The 26,951-nt window shown below is 50.1% G+C and overlaps 1 protein-coding gene across 7 annotated transcripts in view; it reads right to left on the bottom strand.

The window, feature by feature from the left end:
* SFXN5 (sideroflexin 5) overlaps positions 1-26,951 on the bottom strand; it is a 129,903-nt gene that overhangs the window by 26,580 nt on the left and 76,372 nt on the right. For 6 of the 7 annotated variants that reach the window (XM_039474036.2, XM_074398423.1, XM_074398424.1 and 3 more), the window contains 2 exons: positions 19,930-20,020; positions 2,328-2,443 (listed from right to left, as the gene is read on the bottom strand). In XM_039474036.2, coding sequence (XP_039329970.1) covers positions 2,328-2,443; positions 19,930-20,020 — 207 coding nt within the window. The remainder of the gene's footprint in view (positions 1-2,327; positions 2,444-19,929; positions 20,021-26,951) is intronic. The other variant, XM_074398439.1, reaches the window with a different exon arrangement.

Below are 26,951 nucleotides of genomic sequence, written 5' to 3'. Positions count from 1 at the left end.
CCCTGGCAGCCCCAGGAATGTGCAGTGCTCAGGGAGGTGGTTGAGCACCTTGGGGGTGGCGGGTGCAGCCTCCCACGCTCAGTGCGCAAGGGGACTGGGGAGCAGCTCTAACAGCAAGGCTGACACAGAAGTTGGGGGCCTGTTGAGCCACTGGGGCTCATGGAGCCAGAGGAGGACCGAGCTTCTAGAATTTACTTTTTGCTGTTGTTGTTGAGATGGAGTCTCACTCTGTCACCCAGGCTGCAGTGCGGTGGCATGGTCTTGGCTCACTGCAGCCTCTGCCTCCCAGGTTCAAGGGATTCTCCTGTCTCAGTCTCCCCAGTAGCTGGGATTATAGGCATGAGCAACCACACCCAGCTAATTTTTGTATTTTTAGTAGAGATGGGTTTTCACCATGTTGGCCAGGCTGGTCTCGAACTCCTGACCTCAGGTGATCTGCTCACCTCAGCCTCCCAAAATCCTGGGATTACATGCGTGAGCCTCGTATTTATTTATTTTTTAAACATATCTTAAAGACAAAGATTTGCAAGATCTTGTGTCTCTTGGCTATGGATGAGTTTCTCAGTGATAAGAGGTGGGATCTACAAGGGAGGCACTCTTCAGTTGGGTGTCTGCAGGGTTTCCCTGGGGGTCTGCCTGCGGCCTTACTCCAGGGATTCCTGGGAAGGGAGTGGGGCGGTGTCCCTGGCCAGAGCACAGCTCAGTGGTGATTCTGAGCTCCAACAGCCATTGCGGTGAGTTCCTTTAGCCCCAGGAGTGCCAGTCCTCAGAGGAGGCTCCAGGAACAGTTCACAGCCCACAGACGCCTGGAGTCCCTCTCCAGACAGCAAAGAACTAAGCAAGCCAGGCTGAAGAGAGCCCAGACCACTTGGGTTTCCTTGTTGTATGACACTGAGAGGAGTTATCATGGCTGTCCTCCCTCACAGGGGCTGGGGAAAGGAACAGGGCTGGGTTAGGAAGGTAGGAAACTGAGATTAAATCCCCTCTGCTGATGGGCTCAGGGCTGAACATTTCTCCCAGGAACCTAGGTTCTTTATGGTCAGCCTCAGGAAGGCCTGGGAGAGGCCCCTCCAATCTCTGGAACAGGTTTGAGAATGATACGAGGGTCCAGTACCAGTGCAGGCAGCGGAAGACACAGTGTGGGCACGACACCACCAGCCCCTTGCCCTAAAAATCCTGGAGGGGAATTGACTTGGACAGAGCTCTTCTCAGACCAAAGTTTGAATAAGGTCTCATGACTGGGGTAAGGCTTGGGGGCCCTCATGGGATCTGATGAGGACAGTGGCTAGAGCAGGCGTGCATGCTCGACCACTTCACGGCTCTCCCCCAGCCCCCACCCTGTCCCATGCCCAGCACAGAGGCCAGAGCCCAGGGCAGCAGGACAAGCCACTAACCATCATCTGGACAAAGGCTGGGAAAGGATAGGGGGATGTACACATGGGCTGCATTTTCTTTTTTTTTTTTTTGAAACAAAGTTTCATTCTTTAGCCCAGGCTGGAGTGCAGTGGCACGATCCTGGCTTAATGTAACCTCTGTCCCCCTGGTTCAAGCAATTCTCCTGCCTTTGCCTCTCTAGTAGCTGGGATTATAGGCACCCACCACCATACCTGGCTAATTTTAGTATTTTTAGTAGAGATGGGGTTTTGCAATGTTGGCCAAGCTGGTCTCAAACTCCTGACCTCAGGTGACCACCCACCTTGGCCTCCCAAAGTTCTGATTACAGGCGTGAGCCACCACACCTGGCCTGTGTTTTCGTTTTTTAAACTGCAACTGCTAGAGTGGTGGAGCCTATGTAACCGGGGTGAAAGAGGGTCTTGTAAAAAAATATTCTCTAAACCTCTGCAAGCCTCAAATCCCTGGACCTCACGGCACTCGCTCCCCAGTGAGCTCTCACCTGCAGAAGTGCCTATTAACCCAGAACCATAAGCTACTGGCCTCCTAGGCTTCCTTGGCTTACCCAAGAGGATGTGAAGGCCCTGGGAGGCAGGGCCCTGGGCAGAGGGAGAGGGAAGAGAGCTCTGGGAGAGTCTCCTCTGCCCTCACCAATTAACACCTCCTCTGGGTGAGACAAGCAAGAAGCTGGGTCCTGAGGGGCTGGGACAAGAGATAGGGACTTTTCACAGCAGTGAGGGCACGTCCGGGGGAACAGGCTGGAAGCCAGAGGCCCGAATTCGTGAAGGCTGGAGATGGGGGCGGGGTGAGGAGGAGACATCAAGAGGCGAAAACCAGGGTACTCTGGAGAGAAGCCTGTGGAAGACACATGCTAAGGGAAAACCACTCCCCTCCCTGTTGCTGGCCTCCCCAACCCTGCAAGCCCCCAGACCCACATGTCTGGCAGCAATCTTGGAGGAGCCCACGAGGTTGCCATCGCTGTCCAGGACATCAATCCCTTCCTCCAGCTCCCCGTACCGCATCAGGACCACATTGCAGATATTGGCACTGGCTGCAGAGAGAGGGGGTGCAGAGAGCAGGATGAGAAGGAGGACGTCATTCCACTTGGAGGGAGGTCACTGTGCTCCTCCCTACCCAAGCCACAGGGTTCTGCGTTCAAATGCATGGGCAAAGGTTGGGGAAGGGGTGGTTCTGTTGTCCATCTGCCTATTGGCCTGTCGAGGGATCTGGGGGCCCTTGGGAGTGGCCACTTACCCAGGGGCTGCTTTCCTCTCCTCTGGGGCAGGCCCCCTAGGCAGGCCAAGTGGGCGTCCACCTGGGAGGGCTCTCTGATCTGAAGCCGCATTCCCCACCGACCCAGAACTGATGTTCCACCGTCGCTGGGGCCCTTGGGCTGCCCCATCCTCTTGAATTACCCATCCCACATTCAGCACCCTCTGTCTCTAAGTGAATCAGGTTCCCAGAAATTTGCCTACCCTGACAGCAGGTGCCAGAGAGGCAGAAACCTCAGTGTTCACCCAGCACCACCCCCTCATCATATGGATGGAACACTGAGGCTCAGAGAAGAGGAGTGACTTATCTGAGGTCACACAGCAGAGTGGGACAGAGCAGAAAGGCTACAGTGCCTATGCCTCCTGAATACCCATTGGGCAGGAAGGTTAGGGTGGGGGCGGTGGGCTGAGTTAAAGGAAGACATTCTCCATTCTTGCTTCCTATGGTCGAGTTCCTGCCTTTGGCTAGGCCCCTCTGCCCTCTGAGATCTTGGGGACCTAGGCTAAGGGGAGGATTCCTGCTTCCACAGTGAAGTACTGGCTGCTGAAGTCTGGGGCCACCCATCAGCTGGCGACTAGCTCAGGGAGCCTCCTTCTGCTCCCCTAGCCTGGGACTCACATGACTGGGCAGGCTCCGTGGCCCGGTGCAGTGTGGGTGTTGACCCTGCCTGAACTCTCCCAGCCTTGCTTCAGGATGGAAGTGGGGGAACCTGGGAGGGGTGGGCAGGTGGGGAGTGGGGGGTGACAAATTCAGAGCCTGCCTGCCTCACTCCTCCCCCTAAAGCGCCTTGCTGTGTTTAAAGTTTTAATTTTTGCTAATTAATGTCAATTAATTTTGTATAATGAGTGTTTAATTTTGGGGAGTGTGTGAGCCTGGGAGCGACTGCAGTTCTGGGCTGTGAACGCTGATTAGCATCAACACCTGCTGCTTCCCCCTCCCTCCAGTGGGGGGAGGCACCAGGGTTTGGGGAGCTGGAGGGTGGCGGGGCCTAGTGGGCAGGCGGAGTGGGAGGGAGACCACAGATGCTCCTGGGGCCCGAGCCAACAAGCGGTCCAGGGTGCTCACAGCTGGGGGACAAGGTTCTATGGGTGAGGTGTGGCTTGAGACCCTGGGGGCCTCAGTCGCCTGTTTCATTAAAATGGGGAGGTGGAATAAACAGGGCAAGACCGAGAGGCTCTGCAGTCTTTGGAGAAGAAATGCAGGAGGCCAAATACAGTTCTAAAATGTATTTACAGCACACACGCCATCTTCGAGCATCACTCCTGCTTCCACCAACGTTCAGCGCAGCGGGAACCACGGGCAGTCCCTCTGCGGCCTGGGGTTTCCTGCCCCACAACAGGCATGCTCGCCTGCTCTAAACAGCTGTTCTCCACCTGGGGCAGATTTGCAGGGCATTTGGCCACATCTGAGGGCATTTTCAGTGATTGCAATCTGGGGTGGGGGGTTGCTGCAGGCAAATCTGGTGGGTAGAGGCCAGGGATGCTGCTAAACATCCCACAAGGCACAGGACAGTCTCCCCACTAAAGGATCATCTGGCCCCCAAATGTCAATGGTGCTGACACTGGGAAACCCTCGTTTTTACCACAGGCAGTGAGGGACAGAATTAGAAAGCTGAATCCAAGGTAAAGGAGATCCGGTCAGCAGGGCATGACAGAGAGGGGTTGGGAGCCTGGGTTTGGGGCCATCAGGCTTGGGTTCCAATTCTGGCTCTGTATCTCTTCCCTCTCAGCCCCAGGCACCCAGGGCTCAGGGCCCAGAAGGGCCCCTCAGGGTGGCCTTGGGAAGCGGTCACCTAGCCTGTGTGTTAGTGACACACCCTCTAGTGGCCGTAGGGAGGCTATGCAACCCCCATGCCCTTGGGGCTGTCAGGCTCTCGGTTCCCAGGAGACCTAAGAAAACTGTTGAAGACGATAGTGGGGATTTCTGCCCTGAAAGGCATCAATCCCTGCCCTCTGAGAACCCTGTCCACCATATCACCACCACCACCACCATTCCAGGAAAGGCAAAGTTACAGGAATGTGGTCCAAGAGACAAGCATCCTGCTAAGATCGGGAGCTACCAGCTCACTCTGGGAACTTGAGCCATTGCCATCCCAACCCCACCTCGGCTTCTCCCAGGATAAAATAAAGGGCAGCATTTAGGGTCTCCATGGGATTTCTGGGTGCTGGCTGAGCTCACACAAAATGTCAGCCTCTGCACCTGTGCCCATGCCCAGGTCAGGGGAAGCTGGGGATAGCTGAAATGCCTCTAGCCCCCATTTTGGGTGTGTATGCATAGCAGGGACAAAGAGAAGAGAGTGTGGATCTGGAGGGGGTGGTGGACCAGTCCTGGTTCATAGCAGCATCTCCCTCCCTCCCCATAATCCCCAAACGTAAAACATGGGGCAAGCAGGATAGCTTTGGTTCAAACACAAAACCACTGAGAAGAAAGATGAAGCACAAAAGGAAGTGAAAACACAGCCTCCTTCCCCTCATCCAGCCCCTCCAGAACACCTCTGAAGCTGCCTGGATGGAAAAAAAGACAGAGAAAACCCTAAAAGCCATCTCAGAATGATGGTACCCCCCAGGCTCCTCCCTTGAAACAGCCAGTTCTTACTGCCTCCATAGATGGCACATGACCTGCAAGCAATTCTGTTGACTGTGTACACTGGTTAGCCATTTATTGAGCACCTGCCATATGCACAGGCTACCAGCCATCCCTGCCCTTCAGCAATGGGAATGCCAGCCTGTCACACTGATTTCATTTCCATGAGCTCATCCAGAACTTTCAATTCTGCCATATCCTTTTCAAACTGTCCCAGATCCCTCCCATCCCACTCCTGGCAAGTCCAGCTCTTGTGACAAGTGACACTGAGAGCCCAAGCAAACAATACAGAGAGAGAGAGAGAGAGAGAGAGAGAGAGAGAGAGAGAGAGAGAGAGACACACAGAGAGAGAGAGAAACAGAGAGAAAAAGACAGAGAGAGAGAGAGACAGAGAGAACGAGAGCACACACAACCCTGGGCCAAGGTCTCCTCTCTAACACACCAGCAAGATCTATTATTGATGGTATCAGCAGGTTAATTAAGCAGCCTGTTAGTGATGATGTTAAGAAAGCTCGCATATTTTCAACTCAGATTGACACCACTCAAGACTCAGGCATAACTGATGTTTGAGCAGCAATGTGGGAGATGTCAAGGAATGAGAGAAAAAGAGAAGGAGAGAGAAAGGCATGAGTTCTTGATGATGGCAAGCTCAGTGTTAAGTCCTGAGGAAAAGTTGCTCTTGCCTGCTACAGATGTTCTCACATCCGACCCATTGCGATGCAAAATCATGCAGATTGTGGAAAGCTAATGAAGCACCCAGTGTAAAAGGGGCAGCGTGGGGAAGAAGAAAGAGCAGTAGATGGAAAGACAAATGTGCAAGAAAGTTTTCCAAAAGAAGATCACAGGGGAGCCTGCCCCCTGAACTAGGGCAGGAATAGACAAGCAGATCCATGCAGTACCCCAGTCCTGTAGCACACCCACCTGTCGGGGAAATTAATTGGTGGAAAAGCCGTTGTATCAACTCACAGGGAAAGGACCATTTAAACATGGACGCATAGCAATAGGCTACTGATTTGGGGAAAATAAACTACTGTAACTCCTCAATTCTACGATGCACTTTCCCAGATTTTAATGTTTTAAAAATCATGATGTGCCTTACATTGAAAGTCAGCAGAAAAGGAACCTTACCTGCTACTCAACACAATTGCCTGTACATGTGTGAATTTAGCCATGTGCAGAGCTATCTATCTGTTCATTCAAGTGTCACCTCAGCTGACCACAGCAATCCATACAGAATTTGAACTTAAACTTAGATTCCTAATTGTTGCCTAAAACATCTTTCTAAAACTTACACTATAATGGAGCACGGACATGAAAAGTTATTGTACATGCAGAAGATCGTCTGCCAGATACCAGGCAATGCAATTAAAGACAGTAGAAATTGCCAAACCATAGATAGCTACCCTAAAGAAATGCTTGCCCATATGCACAAAGAGACATTTACAAGGATGTTAATTATAGCACTGTTTGTAAGAGCAAATAATTAGAAACAACCTAAATGTCCACCATTAGGGAACTCACATGGGAAGATCTCCAAAACAAACTGTTATGTGAAAAAAGCTACTGAGTATGTACATGATGATTTACTGTATGTAAAACCCTGTAATTGGCATATGCACATATATGTGTGCATAAATCCACAGGTAATGTTTTGGAAGGTTCACAGCTCAGAGAGTGGTCCAGTTAGGGAAAGGAATTCAATTTGAGAATTAGGGATTATTGAAAGACTTCCATGTTTTTACATCAAATTTTTCTATAATATTTAAATTTTTACAGTGAGAATATAATCATGTTTCAATTACCCGCAAAAAAAAAAAAAAAAAAAAACAACAAAAAAAAAAAAACCTGCCAAACTTCTTGAAGAAGATCACACAAATTTTAAAGCCAGCAGGGATTGATGTAACCTAGTCTTGGGTCCCACACTTAGGTACCTACAACATGTGGGCTTCTTAAAGGAGCTGACTAATTTCAGGAATATTTTTTCTTCAAGCAAAGAAAAAAAATGAGACACAAGTATAACCAAATCAGAAATGCAAACAAAAAATTCCCAATATTCTTTTATATGCTTTGAAATTATACCATTCATCTTAAATGGGCTAAAGGAGTCAAGATTAGAAGCAGGACTACAAAAAGCAGTGGTGGCCACGATGCTGTGTTTAACAACCAATGCCCAAAAAAGAACAAGAAAATGTGAAGGAGGCTTAGACTCCAACTCTGTGGTGCTAAAGAAAGTGACTTGTATTGAATGTGTAAGTGAATGCTGGCTTATTCCTTCCAATGGACACTAATTTAGTTCTCTCTTCTTCCAAAAGGCTATCATGTTAATACCTCTTATAACTCAGGCATCTTAGAAACACCGCATTCAAGATCAATTTAAAACCATACTATAAGAAATGGGGACCTGAGAAGTGATGATAAACGAAGGGCTACTAATATTCAGTTATGGAGGTCATGAAGACTGTCTCCTAAGAGCTATTCTACCCCCCTGGTATTAATCCAAACTAATAGTAATAATCCTCCAACAGGCAGTGACTGGTCTAGGAAGAAGCAGGTGACCTGATCCCAGACAACCAGGAATATCTGCTAGGGACTTCTAGGGAAGGTCTCCTCCCAGCTAAGAAGGAGTGAGAGGCAGGCAGTGCCTCTTATCCTCTGAATATTGTGGGACTGGATGTGATGCTTGGAGCCTGAGATGAAGCCCACAGGGAAGCCAGCACAGTAGTGTCGGGGGAAGCACCCTGGATGCCCCACCTGAGACCCCATTTTTTGTAAAGTAATAATAGATTCCCTTGTTATTTAAACCCTCAACAGTTTGTGTTGAGGGTTTCAGCTAATTTCAGCCAAAATATCCAAACAATGTATAAAGGCTTTAAAAATTAAGAAAAAGATCTGGTGATCAAAATCATGAAAAAATAAATGAGTAGATAATTCATAAAAGATTAAAAAACTAATAAACATGAACTCGATCTTACTAATAATCAAGGTTAGGTTTCTAGAACTGAGGGAAAAAATCTGCAGGAGTTCTTTATAGGTTTTGGAGACTACACCTCATTGGTTAAAGGGTTTACAAATAGCTGTTCCCAGCCTGTGACTTGTTTTTCTCACAACACGATGTCTTCTCTTATACTGTTTAATATATAGTCAGATAAATATTCCTTCCTGGTATATATATTTTGTATTGTTAAGAAACTCTAGGCAGGTGTGGTCACTCATGCCTGTAATCCCAGAACTTTGGGAGGCTAACGGGGGTGGATCACTTGAGGTCAGGAGTTCAAGACCAGCCTGGCCAACATGGAGAAACCCCATCTCTACTAAAAATACAAAAATTAGCCGGGTGTGCTGGCACACGCCTGTAGTCCCAGGTACTCAGGAGGCTGAGGCAGGAGATCGCCTGAACCAGGAGGCAGAGACTGCAGTGAGCCAAGACTGCACCAGCTCACTGCAACCTCCACCTCCTGGGTTCAGGTGATTCTCCTGCTTCAGCCTCCCAAGTAACTGCGATTACAGGTACCCACCACCATGCCCAGCTAATTTTTGTATTTTTAGTAGAGACGGGATTTTATCATGTTGGCCAAGCTGGTCTTGAACTCCTGACCTCAGGTGATCCACCTGCCTCAGCCTCCCAAAATGCTGAGATTACAGGTTTGAGCCACCACACCTGGCCCAGATAAACAAAAATTTCAAGAGATCGATAATATCAAATATTGAAGAGGAGGTAGGGAAACAAAAATTTATACCCTGCAGTTTGGGTAAAAGCCCATATGCCTACCTGGCAATATTTAATAAAGCTAGAAACGTGCGTACCCTCTAGTGTGTCCATTCCATATCTGGGTACACACCCTAGCCTGGCAATTCACAGCACCATCTGCACAAGGGAAACCAAAGCTGAGGTAGGCCCAGATCTGTTTACGTTCCCCAGGTGATTATAATACAGATGAAGGTTTGAAAACTTTTGCCCAGGAGAAAGTCTTACTCATGTGCACATGAGCTGTTTAGAGCACAAGGTTGTTCAGAGCAGGACTGTATAATAATGAGAGACTGGAAACTACCTAAATGTCCCCAATTAATCACCTGTGGATAGCCACACAGAACAAATGCCTATGGCAGCTGAAATGAATGTATATGTATTAACATAAATAAATTTCAAAACCAGAACAAAAGGCAAGTTTCAAAAGGGTATGTTCAGTATGGTACAGTTAATATGAATTTTAAAAAAATAATGGGGCTGGGCGCGGTGGCTCAAGCCTGTAATCCCAGCACTTTGGGAGGCTGCGGCAGGTGGATCACGAGGTCAAGAGATCAAGACCATCCTGGTCAACATGGTGAAACCCCATCGCTACTAAAAATACAAAAAATTAGCTGGGCATGGTGGCACATGCCTGTAATCCCAGCTACTCAGGAGGCCGAGGCAGGAGAATTGCCTGAACCCAGGAGGTGGAGGTTGTGGTGAGCCGAGATCACATCATTGCACTCCAGCCTGGGTAACAAGAGCGAAATTCCGTCTCAAAAAAAAAAAAATTAATGAACAATACAATTGATGGCTTACAGTACATGCACATATGCTAAAATAGAAACCTAAATGGTGAGCATACACTAACTCCAGGTTGGTGACTTCTGTGGGGAGAGAAAGAAACCAGAATCAACAAGGCAGAGGGCACAGGGGTTTTGAATGTATCTAACATTCTCTTTCTCTATTTCTTCAATTTTCTGTTAATAGAAAAATTTCATAATTAAAAAATAGACCAACCACGGTTTCTCATGCCTGTAATCCCAGCACATTGAGAGGCTAAGGTAGGTGGATCACCTGGGGTCAGGATTTCAAGACCAGCCTGGCCAACATGGCAAAACCCTGTCTCTACTAAAAATACAAAAATTAGCTGGTTGTGGTGGCACATGCCTGTAATCCCAGCTACTCGGGAGGCTGAGACAGAAGAATTGCTTGAACCCAGGAGGTGGAGGTTGCAGTGAGCCGTGATCATGCGACTGCATTCCAGCCTGGGTGACAGAGCAAGACTTCATCTAAAAATAAATAAATAATTAAATAATTTAAAAATAGCCATGGAAGAAACTATTGTGACTATTAAGGAGAAGTTAGAATTTTATGACTGCCATGGAAAGACATCTAAACTTGACTGTGAGGTTAAAAAGCAGTTTACAGAAATATATATATATATATATATATATATATATACATATGCATATATATATAAATATATATTATTCTGTAAATATATATTTTTTTATGTAATACAAAATATATATATTTTGTATTACATATAAACCCATTTGTATTATATTTCTACAGACATTACACTACATATAGATATAATAGGCAGAAATGCATACACTTAGAGGTGTTAACTTGAATTTGTAGGGATATATACTAAGCTTGACTCTGGAGAGAGAAGTAGGATTGCTTACACTATTACTTATTATCAGAAAGAAAAAGAGCCATTTTCTTTAAAACAAACAAGCACTCTAGTAGCAACTGTGAGACTTAAGTTGCTATTCTGGCTCCAGACTGATGTTGGGCTAAGTACTTCCAGCTTCCACTTCCTCATCTGCAAGAAGTGGGAGGTAATGCTGGCCTCCCCTCTCCTCTCTCTTCTCTTCTCCCTCCCTCTCTTCCTTCCTTCCACTGTTGTGGGCAACACAGTCAATGATTCAAATGGTGTAACAGGAGAAATTAAAAAAAAGTAAGCCTCCTTCCCAACCCCAAGCTTCGCCTCCTCCCCAGAGGCAGCCACTGTAGCCAGGTTCTCATGTCCCTGTCGGGGATGGTCTATGCACTGAAAATGTACACGTATGCACACCACCACCTTTTCACACTCACACATACTCTCTCACACTCGAATCACAGCAGAATATAACCCCTCTGCCTTTAAGAGAGTGACAATTACCAAAAAAAGATGTAAGCCCTCGTATTTGCTTGATTTCACAATAATCCCCATTATTCCACCTGAGAGGCAGTGCTAAGTCAGCAGCACAAATTTTCTTTTAAATAGCTTGAGAATTTGGGGAGAGTTTCACAACCCATATTGAAGTGTCACCGACTCAGGACTGGGAATTTCTGGATTGAAAAATCAGCCTGTAAGCCTAGGGGTAGGCTGACTCGGAAGCTTGGAATCTCTTAATATGATTCCTGCTAACACAGCCACCTTCTAAAAAGCCCCTTTTTATCACAGCTGCCTCTTAGCTTGAGATTCTTCAGTGGTTCCCCATCAACCAAAGATAAAGCTCAAACCCTAAGCTAACACTCATAGTGCCTACATGCCCTCCTCTGTTCCCCAGCAGGCCAGCCCAGCCCAGCCAGACCCACTGCTTTCTCCAGCATTCATAACCCCTCCCTCCCTCCGCATTACACTTCCCCACTTTCTCTGCCTCTGGGATTCTCTATCTTCTGGATTTCAGGAATTATAAAACCCTGGAACTGGAAGGCCATTTACGCAACAAGCACTTATGGAGCACCTACTGTATGCCAGATCCCAAGCAAGCTGCTTGGAAACAGGTGACTTGGTCATGTGCAAGTGCCCCTCACAGCAGACATTTCCCTCAAATCCAGGGGTCAGGCAGCTCATTCCAATAACAGACTCTCAATTTTTTCAGAAGATCCTGTCACTCTTGTGGTGCTACCACTTATCAAGAGCTACTCTTGATGTGTAGAGCCAGAATTAAACAGACTCCTTTGTTCTGGATGTTCTATCTTTAGTAATGCAGCTGAAATCTGAGTGAGCATCATCAGAAGCACACACCACACCAGGGACCCATTCTGAGCACATGGCCCACGAGATCCCCAGATCTCTGTCCTGAGAACTTCAGCCAAGTCAGGTCTTGGCACCCTCACACTTGTACACTTACATTTTTTTGAACAGCAAGACTTTTATCAAACCTTGTGAGATCTCATCGGCCCACCTCGACGGTTCTTTTTAGATCCTGGTGCTCTTGCCCATGAATTCACAATCCCTGCCAGGTTGTTGTCCCTGTTTCTTGAATGGGAGCCATAGGCCTCCTCCGTCTAAGGCAGTCAAAATAACTGAAGGGAATGAGACTGAAGACAGGGCCCTGGGACACACCACTGGAGACTTCCCTCTGGCTGCCTTTGACCCAACGCCTGTGTCCTCTTGGGGCCTGACACACACCAGGGGTCCATGCCAGTTCTGAGGCTGCCACCAATTCCAGCACTCAGCCTTCCATAGCTCCTCAAAATCCACACCGCCATGCCCACATATTTCTTTGATAACATGATATAATGATTCCGAGCCCTTTTTTTCGACAAACATCCTCTCCCTAAATAATTCAGTTCATATTAGATTCCTAAAATCTTAGAGGTGATGGAAGATAATTTAGAGAGAATATCAAATGGGTTTCATCCTCTATAAAGCTTTATTGCCCTTATCTGGCAACAAAAGCCAAAATAGACTAATGGGATCTAATTAAACTAAAGAGCTTCTGCACAGCAAAAGAAACTATCATCAGAGTGAAGCGGCAACCAACAGAATGGGAAAAAATTTTTGCAATCTACTCACCTGACAAAGGGCTAATATCCAGAATCTACAAAGAACTTAAACAAATTTACAAGAAAAAAACAACCCCATCAAAAAGTGGGCGAAGGATATGAACAGACACTTCTCAAAAGAAGACATTTATGCAGCCAACAACCTAAGAAAAAAAGCCATCATCAATGGTCATTAGAGAAATGTAAATCAAAACCACACTGAGCTACCGTTTCATGCCAGTTAGAATGGGGATCATTAAAAAATCAGAGAAGGCCAGGCGTGGTGGCTCACGCCTGTAATCCCAGCACTTTGGGAGGCCGAGGCGGGTGGATCATGAGGTCAAGAGATCGAGACCATCCTGGTCAACAGGGAGAAACCCCGTCTCTACTAAAAATACAAAAAATTAGCTGGGCATGGTGGCCCGTGCCTGTAATCCCAGCTACTCAGGAGGCTGAGGCAGGAGAATTGCCTGAACCCAGGAGGCAGAGGTTGCGGTGAGCCTAGATTGTGCCATTGCACTCTAGCTTGGGTAACAAGAGCGAAACTCCGTCTCAAAAAAAAAAAAAAAAAAAAAAAAAAAAAAAAAAAATCAGAGACAGATGCTAGAGAGGATGTGGAGAAATAGCAGTGTTTTTACACTGTTGGTGGGAATGTAAATTACTTCAACCATTGTGGAAGACAGTGTGGTGATTCCTCAAGGATCCAGAAATCCCGTTACTGGGAATATACCCAAAGGATTATAAATCATTCTATTATAAAGACACATGCACACATGTTTATTACAGCACTGTTCACAATAACCAAGTCTTGGAACCAACCCAAATGCCCATCAATGATAGACTGGATAAAGAAAATGTGGCACATATGCACCATGGGATACTATGCAACCATAAAAAAGGGTAAGTTCATGTCATTTGCAGGAGCATGGATAAAGCTAGAAACCATCATTCTCAGCAAACTGACACAAGTACAGAAAACCAAACACCTCATGTTCTCACTCATAAGTGGGTGTTGAACAATGAGAACACATGAACACAGGAAGAAGAACATCACACACCGGGGCCTGTCAAGGGGTTGGGGGCTAGAGGAGGGATAGCAGGGAGTAGGGGTTAGGGGAGGGAAAAATACCTATTGTAGATGACGGGGTGATGGATGCAGGAAACCACCATGGCACGTGTATACCTATGTAACAAATCTGCACGTTCTGCACATGTACCCTAGAACTTAAAGTATATATATTAAAAAAAACTTAATTGCCCTTATCACCAGAATTTTTGCTTTGTGTGTATGTGTGCCATTTTCAACATCTGACCACCTTTTACCCGCAAAGATCAAGTTTCCTGATGGCAGGAATGTGTCTTATCTGGTTCTTGCCACCTGATTGGGGCAGGAAGAACGGAGTGGAGCTGGAAGAGGGTCAACATTTAGTAGGTGCTCATGCTATGCTGGGAAATTGACATGTTTAATCCCCATGAAAATTCTGCTTAGAGATACTAATATTACATTTTATAGATGGGGCCATCACAGCCCGGAATGTTTGGATAATGTGCCTAGGATGACCTGGAAAGAGGTGGGCCCATGGTCAATCACCCTAGGCCTGCTGACTAAGAGTGGACCACAGTGATGGTAAAAATGTATGTAAGAAAACAGAGCACTCAAAAACAAAAATTTTAAAAAGCGGAAAAGGTCCAGATAAATGTCCAGGTAGCTACAGAATCTGGGCACCACCGCCATCAGGGTGAGGTTCTGCTGCGAGTGCCTCATCTCAAACCTTCTGTGCTAAAGCACTCGTTTGATCATTGAATAAACCCACACTGGGCACCGACTGTGTGCCAGGCACTGAGGGGCTGAGGTGGTGGATGAGATCTACTCCCTGTCTTGGGGCACTCACTGTCTGATGGGAGAGGCAGGCTTGGAAACAACATGGGCAGTCCCCAGACAGACACTGGTACCCACAGGTAGCTGCCATCTAACCCTGGCTGGGACTCCGAGAGGGCTTCCAAGAGGAGATGGTGTTTGAACTGAGTCACAGAAGCCTGGCAGTCGAGGAAGAGCAGAGGGTGACTTGAGGCAGTAGGAGAGCAGGTATCCAGACATCAGGGCCACATGCAAAGGTCCAGGGCCCAGCAAGAGGGAAGAGAGAAGGATGGCAGGAATCACGGCTGCAGTGGGACACAGGAGAGGCAAGAGCAGGGTAGGTCCAAGAAAGGACTCATGGCATCTGGAGGTGCCTGAAGGGCATGGATGCCACATGAAGCACCACTGACCTTGATGTAGAGACCCTGATGTCACAGGGCCCAGGACACAGCTGCCACGGGTGCACGCTGCCGCCTCCTGCTCACAGGAGCCTACTCCCAGACTTGGGCAGAACTGCCATGGCCACCTCCTAGACGGAGGAAGCAGGATGGACTGAGCACAAAGGAGGAGCAGTGAAGTGAAGAGGGGTTCAATGACACAAAGGCCCATGCAGCCTGGGGGAGAAGGGGGTGTGGATGTGGGGGAGCAGGTTTGCCCACCTGTGAATGAACAGAAGACCTTCCAAACACTGCCAGGACACCCTTGGGCAATGGACTCACTGATGAACACAGAGATCTTTTCATGGCAACAAAATACATTGTGACATTTAACATAAGAGACTGCTGAGGATGGCACAGGAAGAAGTCACTTCTCAGCAAGGAGCTGCTGAGGCTGGCATTTCCGGTGCCTGCAGGAAGCTTGTTCTCCTTAGAAGGAGCAGCTGGCTGATGCCAAGGCTCAAGCCTCCTTCATCGGGAGCTGAGGGCCCAGCTAGGGGTCTTGATGAGCACATGACACTCACTGCCTGTTCTCTGCTCCAAGTGGATGTAGCCAGGCAGCCTGGGTTGACCTTTAGGTCTTCCTGCCCTCCCCTGCACACACCTACCGGGAATCTAGCGGGCCAGCTTTATAGATGTGACACCTTGGTCTCCACCTCCCTAAAGCCCCTGCCCCACCCATTACTGTCATTGAGATGTGTCTATTCCCCTGGCCACTGCCCACCTTGGGACCTGGGACCTGGCCCTCCTTCCTGCTGGTAACTGCTCCCAGTCCCTCTCCTCCAAGGCCCCTCAAGAAGCCTGTGGGGCCTGCATCTGCTGGAACGGACTCTGCTCACAGAGACTGGTGGCTGGACCTGGGGGTGTGTATTTTTCCTATGCCTCCTCTACTGACCTTTAATTACACTGTTTGCCCAGCTTCCCAAACCATTAACTTCACCTTGAAGCAACCATACGTCAATTAACGGAGGGCTCGCTCCGAGCTTGAGCTCCTGAACACAATTAGGCGTGACAGTACGCAAATAAGAAAGAACTGGAGAATTAATTAAGGTCTAAGCAAATTAATTACCAGTCCCCAATCGATTCCGATGCCAGCGCACATGCTCCTGGACTCACTGTCTTTCCTAACATCTCTATGTATAAATAGAAACTGCGATCTCCCACACGATTGCTGTTCTAGACCAGGGGCACAGCATGGCCCTGAAACCGCCTCTCTCCAAGGGGAGAGAAACGGCTGCAGTGAGCATCCCAGGATTTCTCATGTACTCAGCCCACGTGTCCACACACATCAGTCACGTGACACAGGCGTGTGCACACGCGCGCGCACGCACACACACACTCACACTGAAAAACTAGGGGGGAACTTGGAGGCAGAACAGGGAGGACACTGAGTAGCCTTGGCTGCCTGTGGCCACAGTGCTCAGTTTCTCAGCTATAGGAGTCAGGGGCCATCCCATGGGGCTTGAAAGAGCCCTGGGCTGGGCCTGGGAGGCCTGGGCTTTGGCCAGCTCAGTATCTCTTACAGCAAGTCCGACTTTGTTCATTCTTCTGTAAGAGGGGGATGGCACACTCTGCCTTCGGACCCTCCTAGCACAGAATGAGAACTGAGGGAGGAGAGAGGCCTGCTGGGGAACATGAGGGGAGCTGTGCAGCCCCCAAGAGCTTTGCAAACCTCAGGAGGCCTGCAGTCACAGAGGTCCCAGTGAGAAGGGGCTGAATGGAGGTCTGGTCAGAGGCCTCATTTCCAGATGAGACAGCAGGTAGGATGGGGTAGGAGTGGTGGAGTTCGGTGTGGGGCCCAGGCACATGTGTCTCAGGCCACTCTTATGTGGCATGTGACCCACCTCCCAGGCTTCAGGCTGGAGCCTACGGAGGAGCTGGCAGAGCCTTGGGAAGAAGAAACTGACTCCTGGGGCTTCCTTGTTCCCCAGGGCTTGAGTTCCCAGCCAGCTCAGAAGGATGAGAGCTGGGATGTGGCCTCTGACCACAGAGTAGAAGCCTCTTCAGGACCCCCCATCACCCTGAAGACTCCCTTCCGCTCCACTCACGTCCCAGCAACGAGGGCCTAAATATGATCATTGCCACTTGCCCCAACTTCCTTCCCATATGCACTCATCACTTACTGATTTCCGTCTCTGCAAGCAGCCTAAAGGGACAGGGGACCCTCCACAACGTGAAGCACAGCCTGAGCCAGCTTCTTGGTCACCTTTAATGATGGCCCAGCCTGGGCTGCCTAGCCTTGGAGTTCTGGAGTGAACACTGGGCAGGACCTAGGCCCTGCCAGCACCCAGTGCAGTTTAGAGATACTCTGTCTGGCTAAGGGTACCTGGGGATAAGGTAAAGAGGGGCCAAGCACAGGGACTGGACAATGGCCTGAGAGGACCAGAGGACTTTTGAGTCCCTGGAGGGTTAAGGGCCAGACCTATTCGTCTTGCAACTGTGTCAACATTGATTAGGGCTGTCCGCAAGAGCCCACTTGAAGATGAGAGGGCTGGACATGGGGACTAGAGAGATAGAAGCCTGTGTGTGGGGAGGGGAGACTGGGGCTGGGGCAGAAGTCAGGCAGGCACCCAGCCAGGACTCAGCAGCCAGGCGGGAGGAAGAAGCCACAAAAGGCCTGCCTCTCCCTGGACCCTGGTGAGCTAGGACTGTCAGGGCTGAAAACCACATTATGCAACCCTCGAGGGATGTGCAGGATCTCAAGACCCCAACAGTGGCTGCACCTATGTGAGTGGCTGAAGCCTCATTCCCAAAAAGAAGAGAGGAGGGGAATTAGGCTGGAACCTGAAGAGGGGCAGGTCAGAAAGTCTCAGACCTGAAGCAGGAACCCTCCTCCTGAAGGTGTCCCAGAGAGGTTAAAACCACTCCAAGGTCACACAGCAAGATGGCTGGTAGGGCTGGAATGGGCCCCCGGCAAAGTTCTTATCTAAAGCTTGGCTAAAGACAGATTACATCTTGGCCGAATCCCAGATCCAGCACAGTGCAGCCAAGCGCTGCCCCTTCTCAGGCTGCATCTGACCCTGCAGGCTGAATGGCCAGGAACACCAGTTGGGCAGCCGTGTTTGCTTTCTTAGGCCCCTTAACGAAGTCAGATCTAAAGGGTTATTCCATTAATGTGGCCCACGACAGAAATAGCTGAAAGTTCATTAAAAGTGTGGAGTTGCCATAGCAATTATCTGGGCCAGCTGAGGCTGAGCCGGGTCGCTGGTTCTGTGAGTTCATTAGCCTCCGGGCCATCCAGGGGTGGGACTGCCCAGCAATGACCTCCCACACTCTCACAGGGGCTCTGCAGGTGCTCCAAATCACCTTCTCCTCAGTGGAAACTGGTTTGTGGCCTCAATTGCTCCTCCCAGAGCTCTGGGCTGTAGGAAGGTGGGTACTGGTGCCCACACTTTACAGATGGAGAAGCAGGGCCCTGGAGATGATGATCAGGGTCAGGAATGTGAGCCTGGGTCTGACTCTGCCTCTTCAGACTGTGCCTTGGTGCCACAGAGGGCATGGGTCCTCATGCCCTGTGTAGGGCCCGTCCCCGTCATCCTTGGGCACAGATGGGGAGCTCCAGTGTTATGGTTCAAGCACTGGTTTATCCTTCTCTCTTGACAGCTAACTATGCACTGCCTTACATTGCTCTCAATATTATTTCTTTTTAGTTTTAAAAATCCTTCCACTATTTTGTCCTTCTCCCCAAACAAGGTGAGGTTTCTTAAGGGCCAGACAGGGCTTTGTGGTATTTCCAAGGCCCGGGCCTGGGGCATCTATCGTGAGCTCATAGACTCCGAGTTCAGCAAAGATGCAGTTGAAGGCAGGGGAAATCCCCTCCACAGATACCTGTGTGCCCACAATCACCTGTGTAGAGCGAAGGCCTCTGAAACCTAGAGGGTCACAATGCCCAAAGGCTTGAAACCTGTACTAGCAGAAGCTTCCAACCTTCTTTTGTGCCAGGAACCACTCTGGCAGTCTGGTGAGGCCTATATACCCCTCTCAGGATAGTGTTTCTAAATGCATAAAACAAAGAATACAGGATCACAAAGGGATCATCCTGAAAGAAATTATCAAACTATTTTTAAACTGTGATATAATAATAGATGAGCTTTTTAACTAAAGAATTAAAAACAAGATCTATCAGTTGATGTATTAAATATGAATTAGTGGCTGGGCGTGGTGGCTCAAGTCTGTAATCCCAGGACTTTGGGAGGCTGAGGTGGGTGAATCACGAGGTCAGGAGTTCAAGACCAGCCTGGCTAAGATGGTGAAACACCGTCTTTATTAAAAATACAAAATTAGCTGGGCATGGTGGTGCATGCCTGTAATTCCAGTTACTTGGGAGGCTGAGGCAAGAGAATCGCTTGAATTTGGAAAGTAGCGGTTACAGTGAGCCAAGATCATGCCACTGCACTCTGGCCTGGGTGACAAGAGCAAAACTTTGTCTCAAAAAATGATAATATGAACTAGTGTTGAGCATAAATGATATTTTAAGATTTCTGTAACAACTATAATGTGCCATGAAAACATCTGTGATTTCTACTGGTGACAAAGTCACAGGTCCTGCTTCTGACTGTGGTTTGCTGCCTACATCCGTCACGGAAGGAAATGTTAAAATGCAGTTAGAGGTTAATGTAAATCTTTTCCCAGACCAAGCTCATGGGATCTGCAGCATTCTGACTATTGACCCCAAGCTAAGAATCCTTATGCTAAAAGCAGAATCTCAGCATGGAGCTGGTCGGTGGGACCCCACGATCCTGTCTTTTAGCTACAGATTTTGTACCAATCCCCCCAGCTGGGTGCCCTGTGGGAATCAGGACAGGTGTAGAAGGGTCATCTGCCACCCGGGAGCCCCACGGTCACCCACACCCACCCACAATACACATCTCTATGTGCTGTACAGGTCTTACCTACAGCAGGGAACGGCACAAACCTCTGGATGAGAAGGCGGGTGGCTGGGGTGAACTTGTTGGCTTTCTGAACCAGGACATTAAGGCCCACCTTGGAAAGAAAAAATAAAAACACAGGAAGAGTACATGAGGCTGCAGTGGCTTCTGGGAGGAGGGGCTGGACTGGAGAAGACCAGAGAGTGGGGGATGTCATCTTTTCCGCAACTGCGCCTCACACACCTAATCCTCAGCATCATCTGAGGTTGCAGAGCTCCAGTGTGGCTGTTTAAAGTACCATTGCCCAGTCATCCCAGGTAACTGGCCCATGAGAAAGAGGGAGAGAGGTAAAGCATCAGACACATACACACACATTTACACACTCACACACACGCTGCAGAGGGGAAAAGGAATGGGATGGCATGGCGGTTGCTGCTAGAAAGATATATACTCCATGAATAAATGTAAGCATAGGAAGGCCTCATTCCCACCCCAGCCCTAAGCACCACGTTTCTGAAACCCCACAGTAGGCCCAGGTCTGGGCCCAGCCAGACCATAAGGACTCAGGACAGAGAGACCCCCACAGCTGCCCATAGGCTGCAGGACTAAGCAGCATAGCTCAGAGCAGGACGGAGGGCGAGACAGACATCCTGGACTCACTGCAATCACAGTCACTCCTGTTGCCTGGCCCAGGATGCCAGGCGCCTCACCCCAGCCCCTGCCTGCCTCATCACTCCAGTCCATCAAGCCCATTCCCTAGGCCCTTTCATCTTTCTAAAGCACGGGCTTTCTCACGTCTGCCACATCCGCTCCTCTCTATGACCAACCCGCCTGAGAAGGTGTCATCTTCTTTGCACAGCGGCCTTGGCCTCCCTAACCTCTTCTCCACTTCCCCAAACCCCATGTTCAACCCCGAGAGTCCAGTTTGCTGTTCATCAGATGCTCTGTGAGCCTTCCACCCATGCCTGGGATGCCTCCCTCCTCCACTCAGTCCACACCTGTTCTTTCAGGCCCATCTCTGAGTTCCACCTCCAGTGTCACTTACAGTGGGACCTTAAGCAGGTAAGTCATTTCAACGTTTTCTGCCTCAGTTTACCTATCTGTAAAAAGGAATGGTAATACCTACAACATCCGAGCGCTGGTATAAGAATATATGTAAAGTGTTGGGTGTTGACTTGGCATGTAAGATACTTCAATAAATGAAGTTATATAATCATGTCACTGGACCAGGAGGGGTGACTGCACCTTTTTCATCTTTGTATGTCCACCACTTAGGGCTGCACTCACTGGCACATAGTACATGCTCAATAAACTGGTGACTGAGGAATAAATGCAGGAACCAACAAGCACACTGCATGGAGACAGCAAAGGCTGGGAGTCGGGCTTGGTTGGGCTAGGCAGGGGAGAAGGACTTTCTAGTGGAGAAATGCATACCAGTTCATGCCTGGAGGGAGAAATGACAAGACGCATGAAACCAGACTGGGAGTTGAATTGAGAGGCCTCTGCTTCCCCAGATAGAGGCCAAAGCCAGCCCCTGCACTGTCTTTCCTGGGAAGTGGGGGAGGAGCCATGGCAGGACTCCTGGCCTGATGGGCCGGGACAGCCTGCTGTCAGCTCTGGCACAACTGGTGACTCAGCAGGCCACCCTGTGCTCTCAGGCCTGCCTCTGGCCTTAATGTTATGGGTGGCTGGCAAAAACGCAGAGCCTTGGGAAGGCCTTCAGGGCTGCCAGGTTCCTGCTGCTGTTGGGGCAGGGTGCGGCAAGGCAGAAACAGCCCAGCCCAAGCTGCAACTGTGAGACCCAGGAAGACAACAGCATCCTGTGGAGCCACAGTGCTTCCTGGGAAACCCAGCCTGGGCTCTCGGGAACACAGCCTCCATCTTCAGTCTCAGGCTGATCCTCAGAGTCCAGTCCTTGTCCTCCCAGCTCGCTTGAGGGAAGGCTGGGAGGCAGGCAGGGGCATCACAGTGCGGACACACTTCAGTGGTATCGAGGGCAGGGCTGGGGAGCTGCCGGCTCACCCCGGGCCCTGCTGCCCCCGCTACACGAACGGAATTCAAGTCCAGGAGCGAGTGACTCAGAAATGGTCTCCCTCACCCCCAAACAAGTGCAGTGAGAGAAAGCGTGGGAGGAGGCGGGAGGAGGCTGGAGGACACGCAGACGGGCAGTAGTGATGAAGAGGAGGGGGGCTCAGTCGATGTCAGCGAGCACCTCCCACATGAGGCCACTCAGCACATATTCACATGAAATATCTTAATGAGATCCCCATGACAAGGCTTTTGGATAGACCATGTTGGCCCTTTTTACAGATAGAGACAGGTCCAGAGAGGTTGAATAATTTTGCTCAAGGATAGATAGCTATTATGAGGCAAGTAAAGCTAGGATGTGCACAGAGCCTGCTAGTTTCAACGCTTTCCTCCTAACCACAGTGCTATCACTTTTCCATTGTCTTCTGCCTGAAGGAGGGATTCGTTCATGTCCACATGCCTTTTAATGGCACATCTGCATAGCAAGCACCTCCCTGATAATGGCCACCTTGAGACTGGGGTCCAGAGGGTGGAAAATAGAAGGCAACTCCTGCAGGGAAGATAGGGCCCTGAACCACTCCTGTCCCTGGCAGCCGGGAGACAGAAGATCTGGGTTCAAAATCCTGCATGCCAATTTGAGAGGATATAGAAAGTGCTGGAAGAGGTGGGCAGCAAAAGCCATTCCCTTAAGGAAGTAAGAGCAGAGAAAAGGGATGGTAATACCTACAACATCCAAGCGCGGGTATAAGAATCTATGTAAAGTGTTGGGTGTGGGCTTGGCATGTAAAGGGGGGACCCTTCTGCAGGACAGCCTCTTGGAGGTGGGCAAGGCTGCTGAGCAGCGGGAGGGAAAGGAGGAAAAGCAGCTGTCACATTTGCCTCCCTCTCTCGGAAGCCTCCCACCCACTGTTGGCCGTTCTTCCTGGCTAGGACTGGCACAGCCCAGAGTGAGCGACCTACCCTGTCTCCCCAACCCCAGGGTAGGGAGGAAGAATAAAGAGAGAAAACAATGTCCTTGTCCCAGGTTTCCGGCCCCTCCTTCCCTGAAGTTCACCAGGATCTGCCAGCATGGATGAGTGACATTTAGTGAGGCACACATGTGCTTCTGAGAGTATGACCAACATGCCTGAGCCCAAGAAAGGGGCTGGGGACCAGCAAAGTTGGGAGGAGACCTGGGCATGTATGTAACTGTGACCTCACGAGGAGTCAGTGAGGTTATACTGCCCAATGGCAGGGAGGGTGTGGACACAGAGGAGGCAAATAGCCACTTGTCCTTACCCCTTCCCGGGCCCCAGCCCAGGTCTTACCACCCCAGCACCTAGGACAGCCATAGCCTGAGAAGGAAACCAAGATGGCTGCAGACCAGAGGTCGGAAGCCTGTCTGTTCTGGTTCCTCAGGGCCCTTTGGCCTGGAGCATTTTGTGGAGCCCGTTAAAATTAAAAAGCCAAGAGGCTGGTGGCTCTGAATGCCAGCTCGTTTTCCCTGGCACGGTGGGTCCTGTTTAAGGGAACCAGCTGGTATTAATGGCACACAGCTCATCACAAACAGCAGCTAGCAATCAGAAAAATCAGAGCTAATAATCGGGTTCAGGAAAGATAATGAGATGTGGAACAATGACTGCTGAGGGTCCCCAGGATCTGTTTTAACAGCATCCAAATAAGCCACAAAATAGAAATTAACCAAACAGGAGCTCAATTTTGGTAGACGGGGAAAACAAACAGGGTGTGGATTCTGCGCAAGAGTTTCCCATATGGCCAGTAGACAGGGGTTCTGGGAAAACCAGGGCTCAGGCCCCACAGGACATCAGCACCATCCTGAAGGAGGCAATAGGCCTTCTTGACCACCTATCTCCAAGGTCTGGCTACTGGGCCAGTGAATTTGCCATGAGAAGCTGATAGAAGAACAGGGGAAAAGGGTGGAAAGGCCAGCTTCATGACAGTCCCCATGGAGATGGGAACAGGGCCGACCAGCACAAGGAACTGTGGGTGGGGTGGGAGGTTCAGACAACAAATCTTTAGTGTCATGAGCTACGCAGCTGGTGGCTGTAGCCTTAAGTACCAAGGGCTTTCTGGGCCAAATGCAGGCCAGCAAGGAGACACTGGATGGGGCTGGAAGAATGCCTGCATCCCTCTCCCTCATCTGCGTCCCCACTCCAGCCTGAATATCCACTGCCTGGCAGATGCCTCTGTGCCCAAGGGCTCCAGGTGCTCCACCTTGTCACACACCAAACGAAGGCTGTCTCACTCTTCCTCACCCACACCCCAGCCTCCTCGCCCATTTCCAGCTCTGCTTCTCATGCCAGAGACCTCAGAGCATTCCTGGGCAGGAGCCTCCCCAGGCCCATATGTAACCATGGCACCCTGGTGCATCTCCTGGATGTCATGAATACAGCTGTTTGCTCTCCCTGCTCCCACTGCTCAGCACACAGCCTCTCTCCCTGGATGACTGTGTGCCTCCTAACCAGGCCACCTGCTTCCACTCTTGCCCCCAACCATCTACTCTCTACAGCAGTCAGAGTGAAGTCTGAAAACACATGGTGACTTACTTAAAGCCTTCAGTGGCACTGAAGAGCCACACAGCCCTGCAGGACTGCTTGGCTTGCTTGCCTGTAAGGATCTGGCTACTTGCTACAAGGAGGTGCCTTAAGGGAGTGGGCCCAAGGTTCATGAGGCTCCTGAGGAAGGGGATGCTTAACTGAGCCCTGAAGGATAAGTAGGAGGCTAGGAAGGGAGCGGGGCTCAGCTGAGGATCAGAAGCATGAAATACCAAGTTGTCTGCAGGGCACTCAGACGACCGTCTGCAGACTCTGCTGCACCAGTCATTATGAGGGTCCAAATGCCCCTGAATAACAATGGAGTAAGGGGCATGCCTAAAAGGAGGGTCCCTCCTGGGTGGTGGATAACAATGTAAACCAAGGGTTAGGGGTTTGTGTGGGCACTGTGGCCAAGGTCAAGGGAAGGTCAAGGAAAGGTCAAGGAATCACTGAAGTACCAAAAATATCCACCAGAGGGCGCACTTGGTAGACCACATTGGTGGTCAAGAGGACCCAAGACCCTCCATGGAGATCAACTGTTCTCCAACCCCCAACCAGCCTGTTGCTTGGCAATGGAGTCAGCAGCAAAGTGGCCAAGTAGCTGGGCAGAGCTTTGCACAGGCTAAAACATCAGTTGCTCCAGCAGTGACCAAATGGCTTGTTTGCTGGCAATAGTGACCAACCCTCACCCCTGAACCATGCCCCACAGGGCTGGGGGCTGCCTGCTGGGAAACTGATTACAGCAGACCCCTTCTACATAGGAGGGGGCAACAACTTGTCCTACCCAGAAAAGACACAGAGCTGCTTTCGGTGTCTGACCTACACTACCACTGTCACTGTCTGCAGGCTTCTGAACACTGCAGATTCTGCTACAGGGTCCATGCCATGGGCCCTCCAAACCCAAAGCCACGCCCAGGACCCAGCAAGACAATAGTCTGGTCCAGCATTCCCAGGTGCTGTCGCGCTGCTACCTCTCTCCAGCCTGGAGAAGAGCAGAGGGCCTGGGATACACCCTCCACCACAGAGCCAGCCAGGCGCCGTCTTGCAGGTGGAGGGTGTATGCTCTGGGCCAGGGACAAATACATGTCACGGACTTGACTATGGCTAGAAAACACAAGCCCAGGAAACAAGTATGAACGCAAGCAGAGGGTCGAACTCTGTTCCACCTAAAGAACCTCTCAAAGAATGGCTTCCAGTCCCCACTGCTCTCAGAGTACCTGGGGAAGGACTTGTCTACCAGGCAGCAGGGTAACAGCTTCTCCAACCTAGAAGCTGAGAACACCACTCGGCTTTTCCCACCTCCTTATGCCACAGGCGGAGCAGGAGGAAAAAGGGGTCTCTATGTGTGATTAAAGCCTGGGTAGGCCCTGTCACTGACTTCACCTCCATGCCTCAGTCTCCTCGTCTGTAAAATGAGGATGAACACTTAAACAATGTCTGGTGCACTGTAGGAAACTCCAGAAATGCTAGCCATTCCAGTCTGACTATCCAGGGACATGGAGTTGTCCGTAAGCAATGGGAACCGGAAGGTGAATGGGTTCAGCCCAGCAATCCCCTGGAACCCCTCTTTCTATGCCAGTGTCTAGTAGTGAAGGTTAACAGTCACTGCATCCTACACAGAAAGGACCCCCCAGGGCCCAGAACCTTTGGGAATGAAGCTCAGCATTGCCCCAACAGGGAAAGACCTCAGGGAGCTAAGACCCAGCTGGAAGGGACGGGTGTGAGGAATGGACATGAAGTGCCTGTCATCACGTGGCTCCCCCAGGTAGCTCCTGACTGGCCCACAGCACTTCATCCCTGAGTCTTCCTCTGCAGCCTCACATCCACCCTCATCCAGGCCCCTCGTCCATGAGGGTGGCCCCACCCCTTCACCTCCAGCCCACTTCTACTTGCACCCTCTGCAACACCCAGTTCCCAGAGCCCAGGCAGGGTTCCAGGCGTGGGCTCCAGGCGTGGCCTCCTTCCCCCTGAGCAAGGCACTCACAGCGCCTCTTGACTGGCCCTGATCCTCCTCCACTCACAATCACCATCACTCCCTACCTGCTGGCCACCCTCCTGTTCTGCGCTTGGAGTTGGTCATGCTCTCCTGTGCATCTCTGCATGTGCCGAGCCCTCTCTCTGGAACACCCACCCTGTCAGCCCCTGGCTCTCTCCACTCTGTCCTAAGAGTCAGCCCTGTGTGAAGTAGGGGCCCCTCATCTGCTCCCACCACACCCTGGGGTCACCTTCATCATAATTCTGATTATACCACAGAGTGTTCTAGCTTCCCCTCTCAGCGCCTTGAAGGACACACTAGTCCCTGCAGCCCCCAGCGCCTGCAAAGTGCCGGCACATCACAGTCCCCGGATGGGAGTCAACGGGTCTTGCCTCCTCTCACCCTCATGTAGCCGGGGCCGGGGAAGGGCCGCCCACAGAAACACTTAACGCAAACTCTCAAACTAAAAAACAGTGAGGATTGAGAGAGGCTTCCTTTGTTAAAAGACA

The sequence above is a fragment of the Saimiri boliviensis genome, chromosome 1, assembly GCF_048565385.1.
Source record: "Saimiri boliviensis isolate mSaiBol1 chromosome 1, mSaiBol1.pri, whole genome shotgun sequence".
Lineage (NCBI taxonomy): Eukaryota > Metazoa > Chordata > Mammalia > Primates > Cebidae > Saimiri > Saimiri boliviensis.
This window is presented reverse-complemented; position numbering and strand designations above follow the sequence as displayed.